Source organism: Conger conger, chromosome 19 (assembly GCF_963514075.1).
Source record: "Conger conger chromosome 19, fConCon1.1, whole genome shotgun sequence".
Lineage (NCBI taxonomy): Eukaryota > Metazoa > Chordata > Actinopteri > Anguilliformes > Congridae > Conger > Conger conger.
The window spans coordinates 6,999,048-7,021,988 of record NC_083778.1 but is presented as its reverse complement, the minus strand read 5'-3'; the positions used below and the strand labels follow the sequence as shown (position 1 = coordinate 7,021,988).

The 22,941-nt window shown below is 49.3% G+C and overlaps 1 protein-coding gene across 1 annotated transcript in view; it reads right to left on the bottom strand.

Annotated features, from left to right (window-relative positions):
• Positions 1-1,625: 1,625 nt before the first annotated feature.
• The window catches only part of otogl (otogelin-like), a 47,879-nt gene continuing 26,563 nt past the window's right edge, over positions 1,626-22,941 (bottom strand). Inside the window, exons 33-56 of the mRNA XM_061229839.1 lie at positions 22,601-22,718; positions 21,850-21,929; positions 20,059-21,167; positions 18,611-18,788; positions 17,328-17,470; positions 16,624-16,647; positions 16,383-16,475; positions 15,659-15,848; positions 15,048-15,265; positions 14,357-14,498; positions 14,030-14,215; positions 13,358-13,570; positions 12,701-12,805; positions 11,080-11,184; positions 10,603-10,704; positions 8,448-8,552; positions 7,940-7,980; positions 7,646-7,709; positions 6,729-6,907; positions 5,994-6,098; positions 5,770-5,889; positions 5,309-5,354; positions 3,264-3,343; positions 1,626-2,455 (exon numbers count right to left, since the gene is read on the bottom strand). Of these exons, the coding sequence (XP_061085823.1) occupies positions 2,255-2,455; positions 3,264-3,343; positions 5,309-5,354; positions 5,770-5,889; positions 5,994-6,098; positions 6,729-6,907; positions 7,646-7,709; positions 7,940-7,980; positions 8,448-8,552; positions 10,603-10,704; positions 11,080-11,184; positions 12,701-12,805; positions 13,358-13,570; positions 14,030-14,215; positions 14,357-14,498; positions 15,048-15,265; positions 15,659-15,848; positions 16,383-16,475; positions 16,624-16,647; positions 17,328-17,470; positions 18,611-18,788; positions 20,059-21,167; positions 21,850-21,929; positions 22,601-22,718 (3,947 nt within the window). The 3' untranslated portion in view covers positions 1,626-2,254. The remainder of the gene's footprint in view (positions 2,456-3,263; positions 3,344-5,308; positions 5,355-5,769; positions 5,890-5,993; positions 6,099-6,728; positions 6,908-7,645; positions 7,710-7,939; positions 7,981-8,447; positions 8,553-10,602; positions 10,705-11,079; positions 11,185-12,700; positions 12,806-13,357; positions 13,571-14,029; positions 14,216-14,356; positions 14,499-15,047; positions 15,266-15,658; positions 15,849-16,382; positions 16,476-16,623; positions 16,648-17,327; positions 17,471-18,610; positions 18,789-20,058; positions 21,168-21,849; positions 21,930-22,600; positions 22,719-22,941) is intronic.

Below are 22,941 nucleotides of genomic sequence, written 5' to 3'. Positions count from 1 at the left end.
GAATGCTTTTCAGTCCATGAGTTCCCGTAGTTGAGCATAACCTAAGCAGGTTATGCATTGGTATGTTAATGGATTCCTCGCCGATGTTTGGTTTCTCTGCCTGTAGATCAAAGCTTATCCAGGCATTTGTGTACTACTGAGTAAACTCTGCTGGACTGGGTTCTTTTCAGCAGGCTGTCCGAGTGTATATTTTGATGAATAGAAAAACATAACAATTTCACTTAGCTGCCCCATCCCAGTGTCTCTAGGTGTCTGTGAGTGTGAGTCTGTGTCAGAGCTGCAGAAAAGGCAATAGCTTTTGTACTTCAGTTAAATAGATCCACTTTAAAACACATTCTGCAGACAGTATGTCTAATGTCATACCATAGCCTGACTCTGAAATTATGTTACACAATACTCCTTACAAATTTGAAGACAGTGAGTAGCAGTCATCTTCTTTGCTGACACTGAGAGCTACTACAGCGAAGTAAAAAAAAAAAGCGAAAGAAAACATTCGCGATAATGAAACCGCAATCCGAGTGACGTGTTCATACATCAAGCAACAACAACAACACCATCGAGTGAAGTATTTCAGTAGCCCAAGACGGAGGGGTCACAGTTGACGTGTCTCGGGAGTTTTCCCTTTCTCAGCAGAGTGGCAAGTGGGAGGCGGAGTACCCTCCTGTCGTTTTAATTACATGCTGTGAAAGCATAACAGCAGTCTGCAGGAGACAGGCCGGGCCGCTGGTGACCCGCGTGGGAGCTGGAGAGAGCGGCACCGAGCGGCCGCTCCATTCTGCCCCGACGCGCTCGCGCTCGCGTCTCCCTCGTACACCGGCTACTGAACAGCAGGGGGGAAATGATACAAACTAATGCAAACTGGGGACTGTAATGTCACGTAAACTCTCACATAGAAAAGACTGCCTTTCTTTTATTTTGACAAGAAGTAACGCCCTTTCTAAGATGCGCGTCCATCCCTGCAAGATCCACCCTATTAATTTAGGAGAGAGGGGAGCAGTCTGCACATCCCATGTGAAAAAAAAGTACGCTTTAGAATACCTGAAGTATACCGTTTTATACTTAATAATAGCCGAAGTATTATGAACGGTTATATCAAGTATGTCTAGTATACTATTTTTAGACAGGTGCCCTCTAAACACCTGCAGCCAGCCTCTTCTTGTGTCAGTTTACAGCATCTTAGCTGCGCAGTCGCTGTCGGCCTGGCTGCAACAGCTGCGCAGTTACACTACAGCTGCGCGACTAAGCAGAGGACTGCAAGGGTGTGCTTTTTCCTGTTTCAACAGGAAACACTGATTCAGATCTTGAATATCATGGGACCCTGTATTACTGACCACTATCTGTTTCTAACAGGCTCCAGTGAACCAGACCATGCTTATATCACACTCAGGGGTGAGACCTTTAGGTCCTGAATAACAGCATTTCCTGATTAATCAGGGAAAATCCCATTACACTTGCCCTCCGTGTGTATAGGTCCAAGCCATCTTAAACTGTAACTACCATTGGCTCTTGATTTGAGATGGGCAATTTGGTTAATTATTGCTCACTTTGAATTGAATCAGTGACAAGACAAATAACTCAGTTCAAAACAAAAATAATAATAATAATAATAATAATAACAAAACTGATAAAATCATGTGCTTTATTGTTGTGTTTTAACTGTGTCCTTGATTTAAACAACTTGTACTGAAGAAACTAATGATGCAAAAATATCAAAATTTGAGTACATTGAACTTCATTATCCTGGTCAATAATCTTCAATGTACTGAAAGGCCACTGTCATTAATTTTAACATGATCAGCTCATAGATACATCCTTAAAAGTAATGAAGAAGGAAGGTTTGACCATGAAATATGAAACCTTGGCATCAAAGTGGCATGGATTGTCATTTTACAGGGAGTTCATTTTAGAAAGTGCGTTATAGCTCAGTTAAATAATTTCTTAAAAAATATTATTCATGAAACCTACATCAAAATACAAAATCGCATAAAGCCGTCATCACTCATGTAAAAGTCACTGTGAACGCAGAAAAACGACTAACAATTACAGTAAAATGGAGAGAAAAAATACAAAACGGATGCATCTTCTCTGGAACACGAAGCAACGTAATCAATGTCACCTGGCTGGCTAAAAAAAAAAAAATTATCAGTTCGCGAAACCGGGAAAAAAAAGAAAAAGAAAAATAATACTAGAGAAATTACAGTGGCACTTCCTGCTTTAACCCTGCCTCCTTGGAGAGAGGCCCCGCCCCCTTGCCCTAGTTCCATTGGCAGGAGCAGTCCGTGGGCTCCTGGAAGGTGTAGTCCACGGCGGTGCCGTTGCGCGTGCAGTACAGCTGCACCGTGCGGCTCTCCAGCCCGCTCTCGCGGCAACACTTGCAGAAGCGGGCGTGGCTGTTGATGTTGAAGTTGAAGATGGTGGCCGAGGGGCACTTCCCGTCACAGGAGTAGATCATTACCTGGCAACCAGACCATGGGGGGAGGGGGGGGGCGTCACCTCAAGAGTTTTCCGCAAAATCAAGGCAATCAATGCAGTGTTGATCTATGATCTGTGATGATCAACACCTGGTAACCAAAAAAGGTATTTTTGTGCTTTTTCAGCTTTATTACATGACATTACATTAATGGCATTTGGCTGACGCTCTTATGCGGAGTGACGTACAGTTGATTAGACTGAGCAGGAGACAATCCTCCCCTGGAGCAATGCAGGGTTAAAGGCCTTGCTCAAGGGCCCAACGGCTTATTATCGTTAAATATATTACCACCGGCCTTGCGGGTCCCAGTCATGTACTTTAACCACTACGCTACAGGCCCCCCTGTTGGACAGTGCGGTGCAGAGAGACAGGGGAAGACATGTGACAGATGTTGGGCAGCCAGATTCGAACCGCCGACGTCACAGCTGACAATGAGGCTACGCCACCGAGACACCCAACCTATTTGAGTTTCGATGTTCGTCTGACCCCGGCAATGAGTCTGGGAATGCCAAGATTTTCACACAGAGGACCTGGGATACTGTCTTGGATACTCTCCTACGCCTGGGGCCTGTTCCACAAAGCAGGATTACCGAACCCAGAACGTGGACTGAAGAGAAAAAATAGCTTTTCAAGGGTTTTACTTGGCGCAGTTATCCAGCTCGGTAATCCTGCTTTGTGGAATAGGCCCCCAGGTCTTATAGTTTAAACTAAGCGCCCCATGCAGACAGGACAGGATGGGGGCCCCAGTGACGGATGGGGGCCCCGCAGAGGGACAGGGAGGGAAGCCACTTACGGGGGCATTACTCCTGCAGTCGTCTTTCCGAATGGTGGTCCTGATGGCCACTCTTTTGCAGGTCTTTCCGTCCTCTTTACCTGACAGCATACAGACAGATCCCGTCACAGACACAAAAACATCCCATATGGAAATGATGGAAAATGATGCAGTATACTTAAAATATATTCACAACATAAGAGCATAAGTATTCCCCCATATTACTGCAGTCCGTTCAGGTACCTCTGAAAACTTTTACATTTCCAACCGTAACATAAAACATATATTTGCAATTACATCACACAATCAGTCCCTGTGAAAACAGAACAGAACCTGGCTGAATGGAGGTAAACTGGTGTAAACAAAATGGAGGCTACCCTGTTCATGGCCTGGGGTTCAGGTTTTCTGCCCCATGAAATCACCCCCAAAACTTATTATACCCCCCAGAAATCCCACCATACCTCACGCTGCACCATAATATTACCCCCATACCCCACTCTGCAGCATAGTATTCCCCCCAGGCAGACATTATCAGGCAGCAGGACGGACACCGAGAGAGGCACAGACAGACACAAAGAGAACACAGACCAGTCAAACAACAAAACATAACCCAGAGCAAAAATGGTCAGGAAAATCACCTACCTGGAACACACTTGGACAAAGGGCATGACCAAGGCATTCAAAAATAAATTCAAGAAAAAAACCCCGCACATGCACACACACAAGAACATGCACACGCGTACACACACACACACACACACACACACAAAAGGCAGAAATAGATTATAGTACCTGTATCACAGTTAGTACTACCAGTTGGAGTTACTGGGCTAAAAGGTAAAATACCAGGTCCAGTACCTGGCAGGGTTGTCAGGAACAGCAATATTTTAGTCAAAAACACAGTGGTCTGTTTATTAAAGGCAATCAGCACATTCCAACATGCATCTCCCATCGATTTTAGGAGGCGGCAGCCATCTTGGCTCTTTCAGTCGTTTAAACACAGTAGAGTAGGAGCACATGCTTCAGGGCCGGCACTGAAACGGTTAAGCACCCCAGGGCATCCACAGCTAGCATTCAATCAACACAACATCAGCTCCGCAACACAAGCCAATGATCACCCGGCTAACACACACACACACACTTTCTGTCAGAGCACTGTTAGTTCCTGCCAATGCTGAATGTGCCTACTGCACAACCGTAGACTGCCTCAACATGACAAGTGTCAGCTTGGTACTTTGTTACACAGTGATCTTGAAAGCACTGCTTCTGTACTTTATGGAGAAGGCACAAATATGATCATTAATCCATTTTAGTATCTGTTAGAAACCCATTCAAAACACTATTATTATCAATGTAAAAGTTAAAGTTTTGGTTGTCAGAAATCTGCTCATCAATAATTACAGTAGTTACCAGTCCCTCTAATCTATTATTGTTATTGTTATTGTCATTATTTATTTAGTGTCTGATAGGGTGGGAACCACTTTTACTCTGCACTACAATTTATCCGTTAACAGCTAAATATTTTAGTTAAAATGCAAACATTGGGCTCCAACTTACAGGCTGAATTCACTTTTCTTGTCAGTAAAGGTAAAAGACTCAATGTCTACTTTAAAGTTAATTAACTGAAATAGTTTAAAATTCTTGGTTATGGGTTGCCTGTGGTTTCTTTTTTTTTATCTGTTAGAAATACATTGAAATGCTTTGAAATGCCGTATTGCAGCACAAGTACAAAATTAAACATTTTTTATTTTATTCGGTTTCATTGACTAATGACCAAGAATTTTACACCATCTTGTCACTACCGGTCCAAGCCAACAGCCAGCAGACTGTCCCACGCAGAGGAAACAGGGTCCAGAGCCTAGCGATTACTGTGGCAACTGTCCTCCGAGGCACAAGGGGGCGCACTAACTGTAGCAGCCCGAAAGTAAGCCAGATCGCTGCAGGCAGGCCAGCTGCCGCCCTTGATTGGGGGCACAACATGCTCAGTCCACAAACTCCAGCCCGCGGCGCTCGAGCCAGGAAGCCATTCAAAGCAGGAGGCTAGAGCCCCCCTGAGGGGCACTTACAGGTCCGACAGCAGCCGTCGATGTAGTTCTGCACCACCCCGCCGTTCTGGAAGGAGAGGGAAACGGCTCCGCATCAGGAGAGGCTACGCTACGCCCAACGCATCGTGGGCCTAGCGTAGCATCGTGGGCCTAGCGTAGCTTTGTGGGCCTAGCGTAGCATCGTGGGCCTAGCGTAGCATCGTGGGCCTAGCATAGCATTGTGGGCCTAGTGTTGCTTTGTGGGCCTAGCGTAGCATCGTGGGCCTAGCGTAGCATCGTGGGTGTAGTGTGCATACCGTAGCGTAGCATAGTGCGCTTCCTTACCTCCGCTCACACTCCTTACCTTCATCAACACCAACGTTATTTTACGTCAACGTCACCAACATGTCAGCTAATATTCGTCAACATTTCTAACTTCTTTAACGTATTAGTGTCACAGTGTATTTAGCGGGAGGGGTCAGGGTGCACCGCGGATTACAGACCTGAAGGCACTCAGAGTCGTTGAAGGGGGGGCAGACCACTGCAGACCCCAGGACCACTGCCCCGACAGCTGTCTCCACGCAGTCGTACCGCGTGCAGTTAGCCACCCACGAGCTGCCAGCCTGCATACACACACACACACACACACACACACACACAGTGTGCTGTTACACAGCTATCAGAGCGAGTGAGCAGGCTGAGCAGTTGGGGCGGTGAGCACTCTCACCGTGTAGTGCTGGGTGGTGCCGTTCTCACTCAGGTAAGAGCAGGACACGTTCTTGCAGGACCCACAGCACACGTGAGGGTCTTTGGAAGGGACGTAGATCTGATGCTGCACATGGGACACACAGCCACCGCTGCATCAACACGCGGAGCCACAGACTGTACACACATCTGTTCACACACGTGAAGGCTGAGGGAGCGGGTCAAACTGCTAGTGAGTGAGTCGGCGAATTAATACGGGAGTCGATAAGCAAGCGAGTGACTGAATAAGTGATTGAGTGAAACTGGGAGTGAGTGAGTCAATAAGTGAGTCAATAAGTGAGTGAGTGACTCGATAAGTGAGTGAGTGAGTCGATAAGTGAGTGAGTGAGTCAATAAGTGAGTCAATATGTGAGTGAGTCAATAAGTGAGTGAGTGAGTCAATAAGTGAGTGAGTGAGTCAATAAGTTAGTCAATAAGTGAGTGAGTGAGTCAATAAGTTAGTCAATAAGTGAGTGAGTGAGTCAATAAGTTAGTCAATAAGTGAGTGAGTGAGTCAATAAGTGAGTGAGTGAGTCAATAAGTGAAAACCGGGACTAAGTGAAACTGGGACTGAGTGAGTCCATAAGTGAGTCAATAAGCGATTGAATGAAACTGGGACTAAGTGAATGAATGACAGCGAGCGGGTGACTCCACGACTAGCTTCCTCCAGTCCCGCAGAAGCAGGTCTAATGAAGGAGGGCAGCATTGTGAAACCTACAGGCCCACACTTCTCTGAGCAGTTGACGCTGGACACCTCCATGGCGAAGAAACCGGTGGCCGGGTCCCTCTCCTGCAGGCACTGCACCGTGAAGCACAGATCCCCCTCCACGTACTGCACCATGGACTGGCCCGGGCTGAGCACAGTCACGCCCTGGAACAGGCACACCTCCGCCTTCCCTGCAGGGAGCACAGGTCAGGCCCAAAACACAGGCCACACAGGCCCCACGTATCCAATTCAATTTTAAGTTAATTAATTTAAGTGAATTTTTTTAGTGTTTTTCACAGAGGATGATGCTTGACAGCAGTGGTATCAAACTAACTTCATTCATTCATCCATTATCTTAACCCGCTTATCCTGACCAGGGTCGCAGGGGGGCTGGAGCCTATCCCAGCATACATTGGGCGAAAGGCAGGAATACGCCCTGGACAGGTCGCCAGTCCATCGCAGGGCACACACACCATTCACTCACACACTCATACCTATGGGCAATTTAGACTCTCCAATCAGCCTAACCTGCATGTTTTTGGACTGTGGGAGGAAACCGGAGTACCCGGAGGAAACCCACGCAGACACAGGGAGAACATGCACACTCCACACAGAGAGGCCCCAGGCCAACGGGGATTCGAACCCAGGACCTCCTTGCTGTGAGGCGGCAGTGCTACCCACTGCACCATCCGTGCCGCCCTCAAACTAACTTGGATCACATTTCCCCCCCCCCCCATTCTGATGTTAAATGTGAACATTAACTGAAGCTCCTGACCTGTACCTGCATGACTGTATGCATTGCACTGCTGCCACAAGATTAGCTGATTAGGTAATGACAAGAATAAGTAAGTGTTCCTAATAAAGTGCTCAGTGAGCGTGTAAAGGCACAGGAACCGGGACGTGCGTCAAGAGCGGCAGTGTGAACCTACTGCAGATGAAGTGGGCACATCCGCACGGGCTGCTGGAGTCCGGAATCTCGATCTGCACCTCTCCCTGCGGGAGCCAATGAAAAGAGAGGTACCACGCTGACCCACCTCTCACACTCACAGCTCCTTTTCCACACGACAAACCCATGGAAAGCCAGGGTTTTGGGCAGAATAAAGCCTGATGTTTATGTTAACATTCATGGCCAAACTATTAAAGAAATGAACTTATATTCATGTGTTCTTTTAAAAAGGACAGCAGAGCCGCGGAGAGCTGCAGTGTGATGAACTGATACTTACCACCTGGCAGAAAGGGGTGGAGTAATTCTGACAGCTGCACTCTGTGGGGAGACCGGAGAAGTTTCCACCAATCACATTGTCCAAACTACCCCTTTCCACCAATCACATTCTCCAAACTACCCCTTTCCACCAATCACATTCCCCAACCTCCTCCTTCCACCAAATTAAATTCCCCGAACTGTCCCCTTCCACCAATCAAATTCCCCAAACTGTCCCCTTCCACCAATCACATTTTCCCAAACTGCCTGAATCCCAAAATGCAGGACAGGAAACTCCTGCCACCAGCAAGAGCCGCCTGAACAACTGAAGAAACACAGGGAGTTGACCACCTGGGGTGAGTCTTCAACATTTTTGCTGTCACCCATATAAAAGCGAAACGATACCAACATGCAACAGTACCGTTTGTGGAGGTGTGGAAGCTATGATTTAAATAAGACCCATTTGTCTGCAGGCTGTGATGTGTGATTGTCGTGGGCGCGTTGAAGGGGGAAATGGCGAGGTACTGTACCACACTGCCAGTCTGGACAGCACTGGCCCGGGACGCTCTGAGGCACCAGGGCGGTCCCCGGGGCACACTCCACGGGAGCCTCGGGGCACAGGCTCAAATCGCACACTGTGTGAGGAACAGCCCAACACGGGGTGAGACAGGTGTGTTACCGCAGTGGTAATGGGGTTAGTGTGTACACGGGTGTGTTACCGCAGTGGTAATGGGGTTAGTGTGTGAGTGTGTACACAGGTGTGTTACCGCAGTGGTAATGGGGTTAGTGTGTACACAGGTGTGTTACCGCAGTGGAAATGGGGTTAGTGTGTGAGTGTGTACACAGGTGTGTTTCCGCAGTGGTAATGGGGTTAGTGTGTACACAGGTGTGTTACCGCAGTGGTAATGGGGTTAGTGTGTACACAGGTGTGTTACTGCAGTGGTAATGGGGTTAGTGTTTACACAGGTGTGTTACTGCAGTGGTAATGGGGTTAGTGTGTACACAGGTGTGTTACTGCAGTGGTAATGGGGTTAGTGTGTACACAGGTGTGTTACCGCAGTGGTAATGGGGTTAGTGTGTGAGTATGTACACAGGTGTGTTACCACAGTGGTAATGGGGTTAGTGTTTACACAGGTGTGTTACTGCAGTGGTAATGGGGTTAGAGTGTACACAGGTGTGTTACCGCAGTGGTAATGGGGTTAGTGTGTGAATGTGTACACAGGTGTGTTACTGCAGTGGTCATGGGGTTAGTGTGTACACGGGTGTGTTACCGCAGTGGTAATGGGGTTAGTGTGTGAGTGTGTACACAGGTACGTTACTGCAGTGGTAATGGGGTTAGTGTGTGAATGTGTACACAGGTGTGTTACCGCAGTGGTAATGGGGTTAGTGTGTGAGTATGTACACAGGTGTGTTACTGCAGTGGTCATGGGGTTAGTGTGTACACGGGTGTGTTACCGCAGTGGTAATGGGGTTAGTGTGTGAGTGTGTACACAGGTGTGTTACCGCAGTGGTAATGGGGTTAGTGTGTGAGTGTGTACACAGGTGTGTTACCGCAGTGGTAATGGGGTTAGTGTGTACACGGGTGTGTTACCGCAGTGGTAATGGGGTTAGTGTGTACACAGGTGTGTTACCGCAGTGGTAATGGGGTTAGTGTGTGAATGTGTACACAGGTGTGTTACCGCAGTGGTAATGGGGTTAGTGTGTGAGTGTGTACACAGGTGTGTTACCGCAGTGGTAATGGGGTTAGTGTGTACACGGGTGTGTTACCGCAGTGGTAATGGGGTTAGTGTGTACACAGGTGTGTTACTGCAGTGGTAATGGGGTTAGTGTTTACACAGGTGTGTTACCGCAGTGGTAATGGGGTTAGTGTGTGAATGTGTACACAGGTGTGTTACCGCAGTGGTAATGGGGTTAGTGTGTACACGGGTGTGTTACCGCAGTGGTAATGGGGTTAGTGTGTGAATGTGTACACAGGTGTGTTACCGCAGTGGTAATGGGGTTAGTGTGTACACGGGTGTGTTACCGCAGTGGTAATGGGGTTAGTGTGTGAATGTGTACACAGGTGTGTTACCGCAGTGGTAATGGGGTTAGTGTGTGAGTATGTACACAGGTGTGTTACTGCAGTGGTAATGGGGTTAGTGTTTACACAGGTGTGTTACCGCAGTGGTAATGGGGTTAGTGTGTACACGGGTGTGTTACCGCAGTGGTAATGGGGTTAGTGTGTGAATGTGTACACAGGTGTGTTACCGCAGTGGTAATGGGGTTAGTGTGTGAGTGTGTACACGGGTGTGTTACCGCAGTGGTAATGGGGTTAGTGTGTGAGTGTGTACACAGGTGTGTTCCTGCAGTGGTCATGGGGTTAGTGTGTGAGTGTGTACACAGGTGTGTTACCGCAGTGGTCATGGGGTTAGTGTGTGAGTTTGTACACAGGTGTGTTACCGCAGTGGTAATGGGGTTAGTGTGTACACAGGTGTGTTACCGCAGTGGTAATGGGGTTAGTGTGTACACGGGTGTGTTACCGCAGTGGTAATGGGGTTAGTGCTTACACAGGTGTGTTACCGCAGTGGTAATGGGGTTAGTGTGTGAGTGTGTACACAGGTGTGTTACCGCAGTGGTAATGGGGTTAGTGTGTACACAGGTGTGTTACTGCAGTGGTAATGGGGTTAGTGTGGACACAGCTGTTACCGCAGTGGTATTGTGGGCAGCAGCTCTTGGTTGTGTTCAGGTACACAGCCAGGATGAGGCCAACGCTGCAGGATGGGACTGGATCCATACAGGACTCGCAAACTGGCAACAAGATCACTACATTAGCAGAGCCACAATGGACACCAGCACAGCAACAATCTACATCTGCAGAGCAGAAATCTACATCAGCAGAACAACAATCTACATCCACACAGCAACAATCTACAACAGCAGAGCAACAATCTACATCTGCACAGCAACAATCTACATCAGCAGAGCAGCAATCTTCATCAGCAGAGCAACAATTTACATCAGCACAATAACAATCTTCATCTACACAGCAACAATCTACACCAGCAGAGCAACATGCTACATCAGTACAGCAACAATCTACATCGGCACAGCAACAATCTACATCATCACAGTGATGGGGATGAAGAAGAGGAGTGATGAAGAGCAGGGCTGAGGGGGACTTACCGCAGAGGAAGGAGTAGCAGCAGGAGTGGTCCCTGACCTCCACCAGGAACTGGTCGTCCCTGCAGTCTGGTGGCAGGGCGATGGGGCAGGCCAGGGGATCACACTCTGAGCACAACGGAGAGGTCTGTTAGGCTACCTTTAATCTCAAATGGACCCCACATTCATGATCTACAGCCCCAACAAACCACCTGCAACATCTGGACTACAAATCCTTAATCCAAAAACTACAGCCCCCACAAACCACCTTCCACATCTGTACTACAAATCCACAACGACCTTCCCCAGTGTTAATTTATGACAAAAAATATGACTAAAATGTACACTGAAGAAAGGCTTTTTGATATCTAATACGACAATGAAAATATGAGTAAATGAGAAGAAGAAAAAACAGAAACTACGAAAATATCACAAAGAATGTGCAGACGTGCAACCATTTCTGTTTAAGGGAAGTGCCTGTTCCTTCTGAATGTATCATTCTTAAAAGTATATTTAACACATTCTTTTCGGAAACAATTTCCAATTGCAGGATTTCCTCCACCAAAGATTTTACAGGATAGGCGTTTCAGCAACGGAATGGTAAAAGACTCCAACTATGGCTGCTAGTGACCTTTAAACGAAACTGATTAAACAACCGTGCATGGCCTAAAACACAAACTTAAGCTACGGATATATCCGTATATATCTACGGAGTCAACATTCCACCATCTTTACCAACGGTAAATTATGTCATCCGGTTGTATTTAGTTGGAATTGTAGGTTACTGAGCGAGCCTTTCCACCAGTAACATTAACATTTGAATCAAACTCATATAGCCAGCTATCAAAATTAATGTGAAATAATGTTTAAAGTTTTGCATCAGGGCTACGTTTTAGCCGAGATATTATTACCGGTTCCATACGAAGGGTCAGAAATGAACTTTTTTCCATTAGCTCCTGTGGAACACATTTCTTGTAAGCCGCTTAGATGTGTTTCCAACCACTTATGAAAACCATGCAGACAACATTGCAAAGAATTAAATGAGGAAATACCGATCTAAAATGCAGCAGTTGTCTTTTTGCTTGTTTGGAAATCTAACTGTCAACTAGTAAATGTATGGTCCATAGGCTGAAACGCTAACCTTATCTGTTTGTCGATATGTATGTATATAAAATATAAATGGGTAGATTTAATCAGATAGCCATTTCATTATCGGTCAATCATTACCTTACTCAAGTGTAAAAAGTCAGTGGCTCTAGCAAGATAACTCAGTAGAGGTCCTGATTATTGAAAACTAACGTTACCTAATCCGGAATCCAATACATGTTCAAAAAGTTAATTAAGCTTCAATTACGAGGAAATAAATTTAGGACTAAAATGTAAGTAAAATTCACATATTTTCGTTTTTTAAAATACACCATTTAATATTGTTTTTTTTGTGGTTGTTTTTTTTTGTTTTTTTTTACTCAAATCAATGCAGAGGGTATGGCTAAAATGTGATTAAAACTAAAATGTATTTTCGTCAAGAGACTAAGACTTAAAACATCAACTGCGGTGAAAAATCGTTGCCAAAATCAACAGTGCGACCACATCTGTACTGCAGTCCCCAAATCCACACTCTCTACTGCGCCCACAAACCACCTACCGCATCTGTACTCCGGGCAGCAGGACACGGCACTGTAACCAATCACAAGCTTGTTCCCGTTCTCGCAGGTCGGCACCTCGGTGTCGCAGATGGTTAGATTGCACTCTGCAAGATGGAGGGCAGAGGCCGTCAGCACAGCGTTACGTTTAGCGCAGTGAGGAACCAGCCATGATTATCATTAATGATCAGCCCTCATCACACAGAGGTGAGGTGGACAGCCTATGTAGCCTTGTGCAGGGGTGTCAAACTCCAGTCCTGGAGGGCTGCGATGTCTGCTGGTTTCCGGTGTGTTTCAGCACAAGAGAGATACATTTCTTTAATTACGTAGTCATAGATACATAGTCTTTAATTGGTTAAAGAGACCACACACCTTGTTCTCAAGGCCTTAATTAGCTGCTGATTGAAAGGAAACCACAAATACCAGCAGACGCTGTGGCCCTCCAGGACTGGAGTTTGACACCTCTGGCCTAGTCGCAATGGTGCTTGACTGGGACCCAGAAGGTTGGTGGTTCAAGCCCCAGTGTAGCCACAGTAAGGTCGGTGTTGTTATTGGGCCCTTGAGCGAGGCTCTTAGCCCCACATTGCCCCAGCTTCATCAAGTGCACCAGGATAAAAGCGTCAGCTAAATAACTAACGTAATGTGTGACCGGGACGTACCGCAGATCTTTTTGGGGCAGCAGGCGCCCTCCTCCAGCACGTCGATGGGGTACTCTCCGTCCCTCTCGCAGAGCGGGGTGGGCATTTCGGTGCAGTCGGGCTCGACCGCCACCACGCTGCCGTTCTCCATGCAGCGGTACAGGCAGCAGCTCTTCCCCGAGCTGTTCCACACCTCCCCCGGGGCGCGCGGCAGGCCCTCGTTATCCGTGCACACTGAGGACCAGTCAAACGCACCCGTAAGCAGTCAATCAAATCGCCCACCGTGCAATAAGTTAAGCTGCAACTGATAGTGGGTGGAGCTGATTGATGTTGCATTCTGGGTAAACAGTGCAGCAGGGGATTCACTGATTGTTGCATTCTGGGTGAAGTGGGTGGAGCAGGGGGGGCTCGCTGAGTGGTGATGCACCCTGGGTAAAGTGGATGGAGCGGGAGGCTCGCTGAGTGCTGATGCACCCTGGGTAAAGTGGGCGGAGCGTGAGGCTCGCTGAGTGCTGATGCACCCTGGGTAAATTGGGTGGAGAGTGAGGCTCGCTGAGTGCTGATGCACCCTGGGTAAAGTGGGCGGAGCGTGAGGCTCGCTGAGTGCCGATGCACCCTGGGTAAAGTGGGCGGAGCGTGAGGCTCGCTGAGTGCTGATGCACCCTGGGTAAAGTGGGCGGGGTAAGTCCTCACCACAGCGGTCCTCGGTGACGCAGAAGGCGGAGTCGGCGCGGTGCAGGATGGTCCCGCGCTTGCACACGCACTCCTCCCGGATGTAGGAGCAGATGGACTCCTCGTAGTACTCCCTGTTCAGGCAGGTCTTGGTCTTACAGGTGTTCACACATGGCTGGTACTCCTTCCCGGGAGGGCACTTCAAGGCTTTATAAAAACAACATTTCCCAGAGTTCAACACTGCTCATTGCTCTCACAGTACAGCACTGGCCTGGCTGCCGCTGTTCGTTTCTGTGGGATAAAGACTAGGCCCTCTCAGTCAGAATGAAGCTGAATGATGTCACTCACGGCAGAAGTTGTGCCTTCTCCAGTTGATGCATACGTTGTGTGTGTAGCAGATGGCAACGTACGCAGCCAGGAAGTCACACTGGTGGTTTTTGTAGTGCAGGTCTCCAGCCCAGATCTTATCGCAGAACTGCTCTGGGGACACCTGGGGCAGGAGAAAACATGGTGTCCACTCTTACTCAGAAAACACTTTCAGTTAAGAGTTAGACAGTGACAGTGCTGAAAAATCAAGGATATCCAAATAAGGACTGCACCAACAAAGTGATTACTGAAAGTCATGGACAGTATTATTACGCATATGGGAATTCTACTGATTGAAGGTCCCATATCGTACAGCTTTCCAGTGTTTTATTTTAGGTCCTGGTATGCTTAAGACAACATTTGTGCGGTTTTTAAGTGTTTTAAGTACCAAAAACAATCTGTCTAGTTTTACATGACCGTTCTCCATCGCCTCTCATGAGAAATGAGGCTCGCTTAAATAGCCATTTTCTTCCTACGGATTGTGTGCACGTATTTTGGGACTGTACGTTCCGATACTTTCACAGTGTTTTAATAGCACCTTCATCTCCTTTATAATCCACATAGCGAGGGAGATGCCATTTCCCACAATACGGAACCTTTTAAGTACACGAGACTTCAACCGACAAAGCACTTGTCCCAAGTCCAGCAGCACGCGATGGGTGCGGTCCCCTACCTTGTGGTGGCACTGGGAGTAGGGGCTCTGGTTCAGCATCTGGAAGCACCTGCTGCAGTTGCCGGTGGTGCAGTTGTCGCCCACGCGGCGGAAGTAGTCGATCTCCTCGGACGTGTCCACCATCCAGCTGTGCAGGAAGAGCGGGATGTCGTCCATGTGCCGCACCACCGTGCCGTTCGGCAGCTTCAGGTCATCCGCCGGGTTCCCGTCGCAGCAGCCTGGGGAGGGGAGGGGGGGGGGGGGGGTTAGGCCGCAGTTAGGCCTCCACATCAGCAGGGGGCGACAGAGAAAAAAACGAACATAGGAAGTGCGGGGTTACCGCAGCCTGAGGGGGGGGGGGGGGGGGCGCACAGCCGCAGTTAGGACTCCACACCAGCAGGGGGCAACAGAGAAAAACAAACACAGGAAGTGCAGGGTTACCGCAGCCTGATGGGGGGGGGGGGGAGGCCGCACAGCCGCAGTTAGGACTCCACATCAGCAGGGGGCGACAGAGAAAAAACAAACACAGGAAGTGCGGGGTTACCGCAGCCTGATGGGGGGGGGGGGGAGGCTGCACAGCCGCAGTTAGGCCTCCACCCCAGCAGGTGGCGACAGAGGGAAAACAGGATTACCGCAGAGGCCCCGGGTCCTGGCGGCGGTCATGTTGGTGGAGCTGTACTGGAGCACGATGACGCCGGTGCTGTGGTACCACTGGATGCTCATGCCGCCCGGCGTGTCGATGATGTACATGGTGCCCGTGTCGTCGATGTGCAGGCTGTGCCGCGTGAACGGCAGCCTCGCGGTGATCTGGTTCACCGTCACCTGGGTGCCGAGGAAACGCGCTCACTGCACAACGGTGCTCTGCTCGTCCGATGAGAAAATGACTACTCTGCTTGTCAAATGGGAAAAGCTGTACTCTGTGCAATGGGAAACAATCTGCTTGTCAAGTAGAAACACTGTACAGCTGTACTCTGCTTGTCCGATGGGAACCAACTTTACTTTTTCTTGTCCAATGAGAAAACGACTCTACTCTGCTTGTCAAATGGGAAAAACTGTACTCCGCTTGGCCAAGGCGAATCAACTGTACTTCGCTTGGCCAAGGGGAATCAACTGTACTTCGCTTGTCCAATGGGAAACAACTGTACTCTGCTTGTCCAATGGGAAACAACTGTACTCTGCTTGTCCAATGGGAAACAACTGTACAAAATTGTATAAACCCCTTTCAACCCCAGATAAGACCCACACAAAAGCAACAACAGTGATTCAGTAAAGCCTCATTCAAGAAAAAGATGAATTCAGAAGACGGTTAAAGGCGAAGCAGTGCAGCTGCAGAAGCAGGGCGGGGGCCGCAGGCACCTTCCTCTCCAGCCGGTTGATCATGATCCTGTAGGAGTGGGTGGTGATGTTCAGCTTCTTAAAGCAGAGCCCCGAGGTGCCGCCGGTCGCCGTCTGAGGGGGAGAGGGGGAGAGGGGGGGAGAGGGCGAGAGGGGGAGAGGGCGAGAGGGGGGCGCGCCTGTGTGAGTGACCATGCCGGCCGGAGCCGGGCCGCTCGTGTTACCGTGACGACGACGGCATGCGAAGGCGACGATCACTTACCGGACGCCTGATGGAGCTGACACTCTGGAAAGGAAAGGGAAAACGGGGGAGTAAGGAAACGGTGCATATTCTGTGAAAGCATCACGCTGAGCGAAAGGAAAAGAATAATAATAATAATTTGCTGACACTTTTATCCAAAGGGACTTACAGTCTGATTAGACTAAGCAGGGGGCAATCCCCACCTGGAGCAATACAGGGTTAAGGGCCTTGCTCATCTTATCTGGGTTAAACTGGGGCTTGAGCCACCAACCTTTCAGGTTTCGGTTATTTACCTGAGCCACTAGGCTACAAAACAATATATAATCCACACTGCAATGCAGCCATCTGAGCATGCTCAGAAGCAGAATTGAGACAGGACTAACATAACGATGATGAGGGCCGGCCATTCAACCAACAATGCTCACCGTTTTCTAAAGCGTACCTAGTGCGTTGTTTACCGAAAACTAGATGGTATCTAGCACGGTATCAAGTCAGGTGTTGAAACCCTCCAGAGTTTCTGCCTCTACTACATGACGTGGCAGTATATTTCACACCGTGACTCATTCAGCACCACTAAATAGTGGAGATGCAGCAAACTACACCAACTTAGAACAATGGCATAACCATACAAACATTAAATAAACTGTTACAGTAGAGTAAGTTGTTATCAGCATTGTGAGCAGGGTTTAGCTGTGAGGACAGAGATGGGGCTCTGGGATGATTACCTCGCTGGTGGGGCATTTCTCAATGTGACCCACGATGTTCTCCCTGGGGAGGTGAACCAGGATGTAGGAGCCGTTGTCGTACAGCGCCACGTTGTTTCCGTCGAACGTGATGACGCGCAGGTCAGAGATGACGGAGCACCGACCTGCCGCGGAAGACCACGCACACGGTTACTCTGGAGCCCAGTCATCCCGGGTGAGTTTAACCGCCAGCTAATCACTGCTATAATGAGCCATATGTATGTCATATGTATGCCATAGGTTATAATAGCACTTATGTATCATTATTTTGCTATTCGGGGTATTCTAGCTGCCAAACTGCGGTGCACTAGTTGGTAAGTTGATGTGCTCTTCAAGGGTTCAAGTTGTATCTATGTGATCACTCTGGGACTTTGAACTGTATTTTCCTCTAGGGTCTTCAACGCACTTGTCGCTGGCTTGATTTGCACTTTATTGTACGTCGCTCTGGATAAGAGCGTCTCCTAAATGACTGTAACGTAATGTAATGTAAGCAGTGGCATTGATTCCATCAGTGAATCTTCAGGTAGAAAAGAAACGGCAGCAGCCCTACTGGTCTCGTGGGCCAGACGTGAGTGTCCCGGGGGGTCGTTGTGTTTAAAGACAAGCCGACACGGAAGAAGAGTGGCACTAGGTTCATCGATATGACGTGTACACGAGTGAAACAGATCTTTCAGGGGGATTTTTTGAAGGGCGGGGAGTCGATTTGACTGACGTCAAGTGAGCATGCGCGACACTGTGAAAAGGATATTTAGGAGCGCCGCGGTGGCCCGCCGCTAAGGCATCGAACCTCGATGCAGGAATCCGTTCCATACAGTTGCACACCGAGGTACGGCCGGCACGCGAGGGGATCGTGGGGAGGAAAGCGCCCCCTGGCTACCCCGGAATCACGGTCCGGAGCCTGAGAAGACACGGCTTGAAGAAGGCATGTCCGTCTCCTTCTGGCTGCTCGGGGGGGGGGGGTTGTATGTTGAATGCTCCGGGCATTCCCACTGACATGGGCGATTGAAATAAACAGGGTACAATTGGCAACCAAATTGGGAGGAAATGGAGGAAAATGGTGGAAATGGGGATCGAGATACATGCCCACTGGTTCACAATAACGTACAATCTTGTTTTCCAGGAAGTGGATGGAAAAATACATAAGTATTCATTTTTTGGGGAGGGAACACATTGGTACGGTTATGAAGAATAGACTAAATTGAGGACGAAGTGAGCTTGGAGTGCAGCTTGTCTGTGACGAGGGGGGTCTCCGCGGCGGCTCTTACACGGACACTGCCACTGGGGGCAGCAGTAGTCTCGGTTGGTCTGCTCCGGCATGCCCAGGAGGCCGCAGCTGGGCTGGGTGATGTTGTAGCGGCAGTGCAGGGAGGCGTTGTGGAACATCAGCTGGCCGTTGAAGCAGATGTACTCGCTGCAGTCGTCCACGCGGTACGAGTACGGCGCCTGAGGAGGGACAAAATACCGGATGAATACAACCGCCACGGATAGCGGATGCATTTTTTTCCCCCCCGCTCTGCTAGTCCGCATCGGAATGCGTTTTACGTTCTGTGATTGGCAATCACATTGCGGTGTGATCTGTTCTATCCACATCAAGGCTTACGTTATTTTGCAGACGGGGGCACGCGGTTTCAAAAGGTTTCGGTCAGGTCAGGTGACATCTCGAGTGACTTTGAGCAGAATGTCTGACCCACTGTAGCTCTGCCCTGATATACATTTTGAACATTCAACCGAACAACGACTTTTAAGTCCAATAATCCACAAAGTCCGAGTAGGAGACGGATAACGGAGATACAACCTGTCCGTTGAGACAGGGATACCGATGGCTACAGTAGAGCTAAAATGAATCTCGCACCTGCTCTCTGAGCATGTCTGCCAGCGCCTTGTTGAAGAGGTTTACACTGCTCAGTCGGAATGCTGCCCCCCACCTTATTCCAGTTTTGAAACCCTTGTTGCATTCCAGCCTTATCTCCGGGACGGGATTTATAGAGCGGGAGTGCCCGGGGCATTCCACAGGCCCTCCATCTCACAGGTATACGCACACAGCAGCCAGATGAGTCTACAGCTCGCTCTGAAACAACAGGCTGGCGTGTCAGCAGGGGGTTTGTGGGGATGAAGTCGACTGGTGCTGATGTGCGTTACTGGGGCGGAGTAATGAATGCGCTGGTTGGCTCCTGATAATGGCGGGATAGCAGCTAATGAATGCACTGGTAGCGTTGGGATAGCTGCTAATGAATGCACTGGTAGCGTTGGGATAGCTGCTAATGAATGCACTGGTAGTGTTGGGATAGCTGCTAATGAATGCACTGGTAGCGTTGGGATAGCTGCTAATGAATGCGTTGGTAGCGTTGGGATAGCTGCTAATGAATGCGCTGGTAGCGTTGGGATAGCTGCTAATGAATGCGCTGGTAGCGTTGGGATAGCTGCTAATGAATGCGTTGGTAGCGTTGGGATAGCTGCTAATGAATGCGTTGGTAGCGTTGGGATAGCTGCTAATGAATGCACTGGTAGCGTTGGGATAGCTGCTAATGAATGCGCTGGTAGCGTTGGGATAGCTGCTAATGAATGCGTTGGTAGCGTTGGGATAGCTGCTAATGAATGCACTGGTAGCGTAGTGATAATGGAGGGATAGCGGCTCATGAATGTGCTGGTAGTGTCGTGATAATGGAGGGAGAGCGGCTATATGTTGTGATGCATATTCTGTAGCTGCTCTTACCGTACAGGGCGCTGTGGGCAGCAGGAATGGCGGCAGAGTGTCCACCTCGGCCTCGGGCGTCGGGGAGGGCGTCGGGGGCGTGGGAGACGTAGTCACGACGATAACCTCCTTTTCGGTGCTGGTGCTGGGCGGGGCTGTCGTGGACTCCGGGAGTGTGGGAGTGGGGCTGGCGGAGGGAGTGGGCCTGGCTTCAGCCTCGGTGGTGGGAGGTGGTGTTGAGGGGAGGGAGGGTTTGGAGGTGGTGGCGGGCGGGGTTCGGGCGGTTGACGGTGGTGGCGTCGACGTGGCTGCGGTGGTGACGGTCAGGGCCTCCGCCGTCGTCGTGCCGGGAGCTGCTGTCGTCGTGGAGACGGTGGAAGGGGGTATGAGGCTCGGGGAGGTGGCCTCTGTCGTCACTGCGGGGGCGGTGTGGGTGGTGGCAGGGGGGGTCGGAGTAGGTGAAGCACTGGCGGTGAGGGGGGGCGAGGTGGAGGTGGTCGGTCTCGGTGGGGTGGCGGGCCTGGGCGTGGGCGTGGTCACCGGTGGGACAGGAGGAGACGGTAGGAGGATGGCAGGCTGTGTGGCCTCCGGAACGGGAGGCGGGGTAGTGCGCTCAGGCACCAGAGGGGTGACGGGTGGAGCTGCCGCTGATGTGGAGGTCCTGGGGGCGGTAGATGTGCTGGCGGTGGTAGAGACGGTGGGGGTTCTGGGGCGGGTGGTGGTTCTGGTGGTGGCAGAGGTGAGGGTGAGTGTGGGGGTGGCAGTGGGAGTTCTGGTTGGACGGGTGCTGGCTGTGGTGCTGGGAGTGGTGCTGGTTGGAGAAATGCTGGGGGTGAGCGTGGTGATGGGAGGAGTGATTGTGGGGGTGGTGCTGGGCCTGGTGGTGGTTCTGGTTGGATAGATGGTGGGGGTGGTTCTGGGGGTGGTTCTGGGGGTGGTTCTAGTTGGATAGATGGTGGGGGTGGTTCTGGGTGGATAGATGGTGGGGGTAGTTCTGGTTGGAATGATGGTCGGGGGGGTTCTGGGGGGGGTGGTGGTGGTGGTGGGGGTGGTGGAGGTTGGTGCTGTTGTGGTTCTGTTGGACCTCGTCACAAACAAGTAAGGAGTTTGTGTCGGAGGGAGGATGATACCTACAGTGGGAGTTAGGGTTTGAACAGACACAGCTCAGCAAGCAAATTACAATTACAACAAATTACAATTACAACAAATTACAATTACAAATACATTTCATTAATTTATTTCAGCTCTATTAAAAACACTGGTGTTTCAGCATATTGGCCTCATTACTATTGCCAAAAAAAAAAAATTACAAACATGAGTTATTATACTCACATACTGTACACTCAATGAAGGTGGAATAAATGAATTTATTGTTGTATTCTTTATTGTACTGTCATACTCATATTGTGTTTGACACCATGTATTTTGGGGTCAGAACGCAATACTTATGCACAGAAGGCCACACGTTTTAGAGATTAGTAAAGGTGTTCCCCGAAGCTCTGTCTTGGGACCTGTCCCTTTTACAATTTTACAAATCTAGGTAAGAGCATCCAAGCAAAACTTCACATATGTGCAGATGATACCGTCCTTTATACATTTGAGAACGCACAAACCCAGGCTGTTAAAGAGCTTCGAACACCTTTACATTCCTTACAAGCTGCTGTGCTTAATTAGAAATTCATTTTAAATGCTAAGAAAACAAAGTTCACAGTTTTTAAAAGGGTTGCTCTCAGTCATCTGATAACTTGTACCTGGGTGCTACTAATAGTTGTCCATCTTTGCTAGTTTTCTGATGGCAGTGGCAGTACTCACAGTCCTCCTTGTAAACACATCTCCTGGTGACTTCATCCAAGATCATGTTTCTGGGACATCGTGGGAAGCAGCCCTCTACCCTGTAGAGAGGACATTGGTGTAGACAAAATCCCCCGCATCTGCACAGCTGGGAATACTCCTTTTGACCCAGTGACCTCAACTGTGTGATAAACAGCTAAAACTGGAGAAAGGCCAATTCAATATCATTAATCCTACAAGTTGAACTACGTCTCCCATGAACTCCAGCCACTCAACACCTGTATGCTGAGGCGGGGGTCTGCTGTGATCCTTAAGACTTTTAAATATTGTAATGGCCAACCCAGATCAGTCTGAATGTTTAATTTAGGAATTTGGGAGTAGCTATGACAGTGGTACGCGAGCTGCAACTAGAACAGAAGCAGGAGTGAGCCCTGTTCTTCTAAAACAAAACCTATGTGCTAATACACGTGTGATTGTGCATGTATGGGTGGCCTGTAGCGTAGTGGTTAAGGTAAATGACTGGGACACCCGAGGTCAGTGGTTCTAATCCCAGTGTAGCCACCATAGGGTCTGCACAGCCGTTGGTCCCTTGAGCAAGGCCCTCAACCCTGCGTCGCTCCAGGGGAGGATTGTCTCCTGCTTAGTCTAAACAACTGTACATCGCTCCGGATAAGAGCGTCTGCCAAATGCCAATAATAATGTAATGTAATGTCTGATACATGTGTGATTGTGCGTGTGTGGCCGGGGAAGAGCGGGGGTGACGTGATCTCACGGCGGCAGGAAGTGGCACTGGGTGGCTTCCGGGTCGTTGCAGGTCTTCACGCACGGGCTGGAACAGGCCTGGTACTTCCACTCGCACATGATCCGGTACGGGATCAGCAAACTGCTGTCTGGAAACACGCACTTGCCCGCATCAAGCAGGGTCACACCACCACGGATTTATGACGCCCATTTTTACCGTACTGCCGCTGATCAGAACAAATAATCCGGAGTTAAAGAACGCTGTGCACATGCAGTCTAACTGTTCTGTTAATCACCGAGGAGTCGGATTTAAATTTGAGGGCCAGATTGGACTCTCCCTGCTGTACACATACATTGTTGAAGCCAGGGGAA